This window comes from Arachis ipaensis, chromosome B07 (genome assembly GCF_000816755.2).
Source record: "Arachis ipaensis cultivar K30076 chromosome B07, Araip1.1, whole genome shotgun sequence".
NCBI lineage: Eukaryota > Viridiplantae > Streptophyta > Magnoliopsida > Fabales > Fabaceae > Arachis > Arachis ipaensis.
Genome location: NC_029791.2, coordinates 37,130,431 through 37,134,480, shown reverse-complemented (window position 1 = coordinate 37,134,480; position 4,050 = coordinate 37,130,431). Strand labels below are relative to the sequence as shown.

Sequence of the window (4,050 nt, the reverse complement as noted above, 5' to 3'; positions counted from 1 at the left end):
CAATGCTAAATGTTAAAGTGCTACAAGTGTTATTATTTGGATTCATGTTAATCTCTTCACTAATATAAAATCAATTAACCAATTAAGGAGATTCAAGATTTGTAAATTGACCAATTTGATCATTTCTAAAAGTCCAAAGTGTGTTGGTAAGCGCAGGAGATCTTACTTTGTAACAAAGTAAAGTTACTCTAGTTTATCTGAGAATAATCAAATTTAAACCTAAGAACATTTAACACAGATATGGAGGAGAGGGTATTTGATACCCTCAGAACCCTGCAAGATGAAGGGGACTCGTTTGCGACGAGGGCAGAAATGTATTACAAGAAGCGGCCGGAGCTGGTGAGTTTTGTAGAAGAAAGCTTCCGATCATACAGAGCCTTAGCAGAGCGGTATGATAAACTTTCAAAGGACCTTCAAAGTGCGAACCGCACTATTGCAAGTGTGTTCCCAGATCAAGTTCATTATAGGACTGAAGAAGAAGAAGAAGACGACGATGATGAAGAAGAAGAAGAGAAAGGATCAAATGATGCATTATCACCAAAATCTAACAATGGAAGAAGCACTAATAATAATAATAACAATGAAGCATTGATACCTAAAGTTCCAAATATCCCAAAGAAGGGTTGTTTCAGAAGTCCATCCATGTTGCTCTCGAGAAAAGGATCACTGCCAAAGAGGACTACAAGCCCTTCCGGAAAAGATTTCAAAGTTTCAGGTTCCGGTTTGTCGAAGGAACAAGCACTCGGTGAAATTGACAAGCTTCAGAAAGATATTTTGACACTTCAGACTGAGAAAGAGTTTGTTAGGAGTTTGTATGAGCGCGCCTATACACAGTATTGGGAAATCGAGGATCGGATCACGGCAATGCAAAAAAGTGTCAGCAGATTGCAAGATGAGTATGGTGTTGGAACCGTCATCGAAGACAACGAAGCTCGAACTTTAATGGCGGCCACTGCTCTAAAGTCTTGTCAAGTTACTTTAGCTAAGTTGCAGGAGATTCAAGCACAATCATCCGAAGAAGCTAGAGTTGAGTTTGAAAGAGTTAAGGAAGCTCATGAGATGTTTGAGTCTCTTAGAGACAAATTCATCTCTAAATATATGAACCAAGATGAATCCAAGATTGTAACACCAGTAAGTCCAGTAGAAGAAGAAAAGGACATGGATGATGCCGAGATTCAAGCGAAAGTTAACGAAAATAAATTGGAGGAAGATTCAAGTGAAGTCATCACTGTGACTGAAATGGCCGATAAGATTAATCAGCTTGTCAGTAAGGTTGTTACATTGGAAACCACCGTTTCGTCTCAAACAGGTTTGGTGCAGAGATTGAGATCAGAAACAGATGAACTTCAGACAAATATAAAGAAGTTGGAAGAGGAGAAGGATGGTTTGATAGAAGGTTCGGAAGTTACAAACCAAAAGCTGAAAGAAGTGGAGGAAGAATTGAGGAGAGTAAAGCTTTTGAACCGAAGCGTCCGAAGCCAAGACAATACAATCAAAGCACACTTCGTTGAGGCTAGTTATGACATTAAACACCTTTCTGAAAAACTGAATAACATGAAGCCAGATGTGGAGGAAGAAAATATGGTACTGTACAAGAACGAGAACAATAATGATCTTGATGGTAAACAAGGAAATGAATCCCAAATTTTCGATGAGAATGTCACGACATTAAAAGAAGAAGATGGCGGAGATGTGACTCCGGAAAGGATTCAGAATATGGGTGGTGACGGTGGTGAAATTGAATCACATGATTTGCAGAGTGTTGATGGTAAGGGAGATGAACCTGACTGGAGGCAATTGTATATAAGTGGATTAGATGATAGAGAAAAGATTCTGCTGGAGGAGTATACTTCTGTTTTAAGGGACTATAAGGATGTAAAGATTAAGCTTAATGATGTGGAGAAGAAAAACCGGGATAGCATTTTTGAATTAGCACTTCAGGTAAGCAATGCTCAATATAACTATTTTAATCTTTATAATAGTTGTATCAATAAATTTGATGTAGATTCAGGGATTGGTAACTATATATGTATCAGAAATACTATTTGTATACTAAAATCAGCTACTATATTTACATAACTATAAATGTAGTTTAACTAATCTTTAATATATATTTTATATTTAAATGTGTATTGTACACTAACGATAGATTTTAGTGGCTGATTTCGGTATATATCTAACATGATTGATATATGTATATATGAGATTTCATAAAATCTTTTTGAAGTCTTTAACTATTTTTATAAAGATACATAAATCTTTGAAAGTTAAATGTTTATTAAAAATACTAAATGTTCAAAAAAGTTAACTAATAAATTAATCATCATGTATTTATGTATAAATGCATGTGTTGTTTAACTCATTTTTAATTTATATTTTGTATTTTAACATATACTCTATACAAATGACTGATTTGATTGTTATCTTTTATTTACACCAATCATGATTGAATATTTATAGATCTCTAACAGCTTATAAAGCAGGACAAACAGTAAATTATTAGAGACCAGTAAGTAATTAATTTTGATTAGAAATTGAATATGTTTAGAAGAAAAATAAAGAACCTGTTTATTTTTTCCTCTCATCTTTCTGGATAACAAATATTTATCTTTCATTATATTAAAAAAACATTCTTGCCTGCTTTGAGAAAAAATGCAACTTTTGATCTGTGTCAATTTTTTCTAATACTAAACCAATAATGCATTTTTAGTTTTCTTTGAATTTATTTAGCTATGAATGAAACTTAATTTTTCAATAAAAACAAAGAAAAACATGGATTGATAGACACGTAATGCATCCACTAATCATATATTAATAGAACTCTTTCAATTTTATGCTTTCATTGCTGCTAACAGCTAAGGGAATTGAAGAATGCATTAGCCAACAAGGACCAAGAGATAATCTATTTACATCAAAAGCTTAACAGTCCAAATTCAGCTGGTGATAATTCTGATGTAAGTCCATTCACCATGGCAACAGAGTACAAATACACACCGAACGAAGCTCTTCTTCGAGAAGCCGAAGCGCAAGAAGCTAACTTGCCGACGGTCCTTGAAAAGAATTCGCCATTAATTACTTCAGATGCGAATCCAATAAAAAGTCCTTCTTCAGAAACCACACCGGTGGAAGATGATTCGTCGCATCTGAAAATGAGTCAGGGAAGGCTGGAAGGGCTATCAACTATAGAGAAGAAATTCCGCTCTGACATGGATGACATTCTAGAGAAGAGTCTTGAATTCTGGCTCCGATTTGGCACTTCTATTAACCAGATTCAAAAGTACCAGAATTCAATCCAGGACTTAAAAGCCGACCTGTGCCACATACAAGAAAGTCATACAAGATCGTCCTCGGAAGGACATTCTTCTAAAAGAACGCATTTACAGTCACAACTTAAGCCGATATTCAAACACCTGCGGGAGATAAGAACAGAGTTATCGCTGTGGCTCGAACACAACACGGTGTTGCAGGTTGAGATGCAGGATAGGAACTCTTCCTTGTGCCACTTGCATGATGAAATAATTAGAGCAAGCAACAATAATGGAGAAGAAGAGAACGAGGGAGAGCTAACGATAAGTCCTTATCAGGCTGCTAAGTTTCAAGGTGAGATTATGAACTTGAAACAACAGAACAACACTGTTGCAAGTGAGCTTCAAGCAGGTCTAAGCCTTGTGAGTGGGATGAAGAATGATGTTGAGAAAACACTTGATGAGCTTGACCATATTATTGCCCCCAACAAGAAAAGCAGTAGCCATGGAAGCTCCAAAAATGATTCGGGGCGACCTCGGGTACCATTGAAGTCTTTGTTGTTTGGAGCGAAGTTGAAGAAGCATAAGCAAAAACAATCGCTATTTGCATGTGTAAATCCCACCGTGCGTAAGAGTGACATGGAAGATGAGGCTGGATCTCCAATACATACACTGCAACATTGATTTCATTAAAATGTACTTGAAATATTCTAGAATGGTATTGTGACAATAGGTGAAAGTTACTATAGCTAGGATATGAATAGCTTCTAAACTTCTTTTTAATTAAATACTACTGTATGTTTTC

General features: G+C 35.8%; 1 protein-coding gene across 1 annotated transcript; it reads left to right on the top strand.

Moving 5' to 3' along the window:
• Window positions 214–4,044, top strand: LOC107607090 (protein NETWORKED 2A-like; the record flags this gene model as incomplete). The annotated part of the gene is made up of 2 exons (XM_021107774.1): window positions 214–1,941; window positions 2,856–4,044. Coding segments are annotated over 2 exons (2,802 nt in total), but the record flags the coding sequence as incomplete, so codon positions are not given.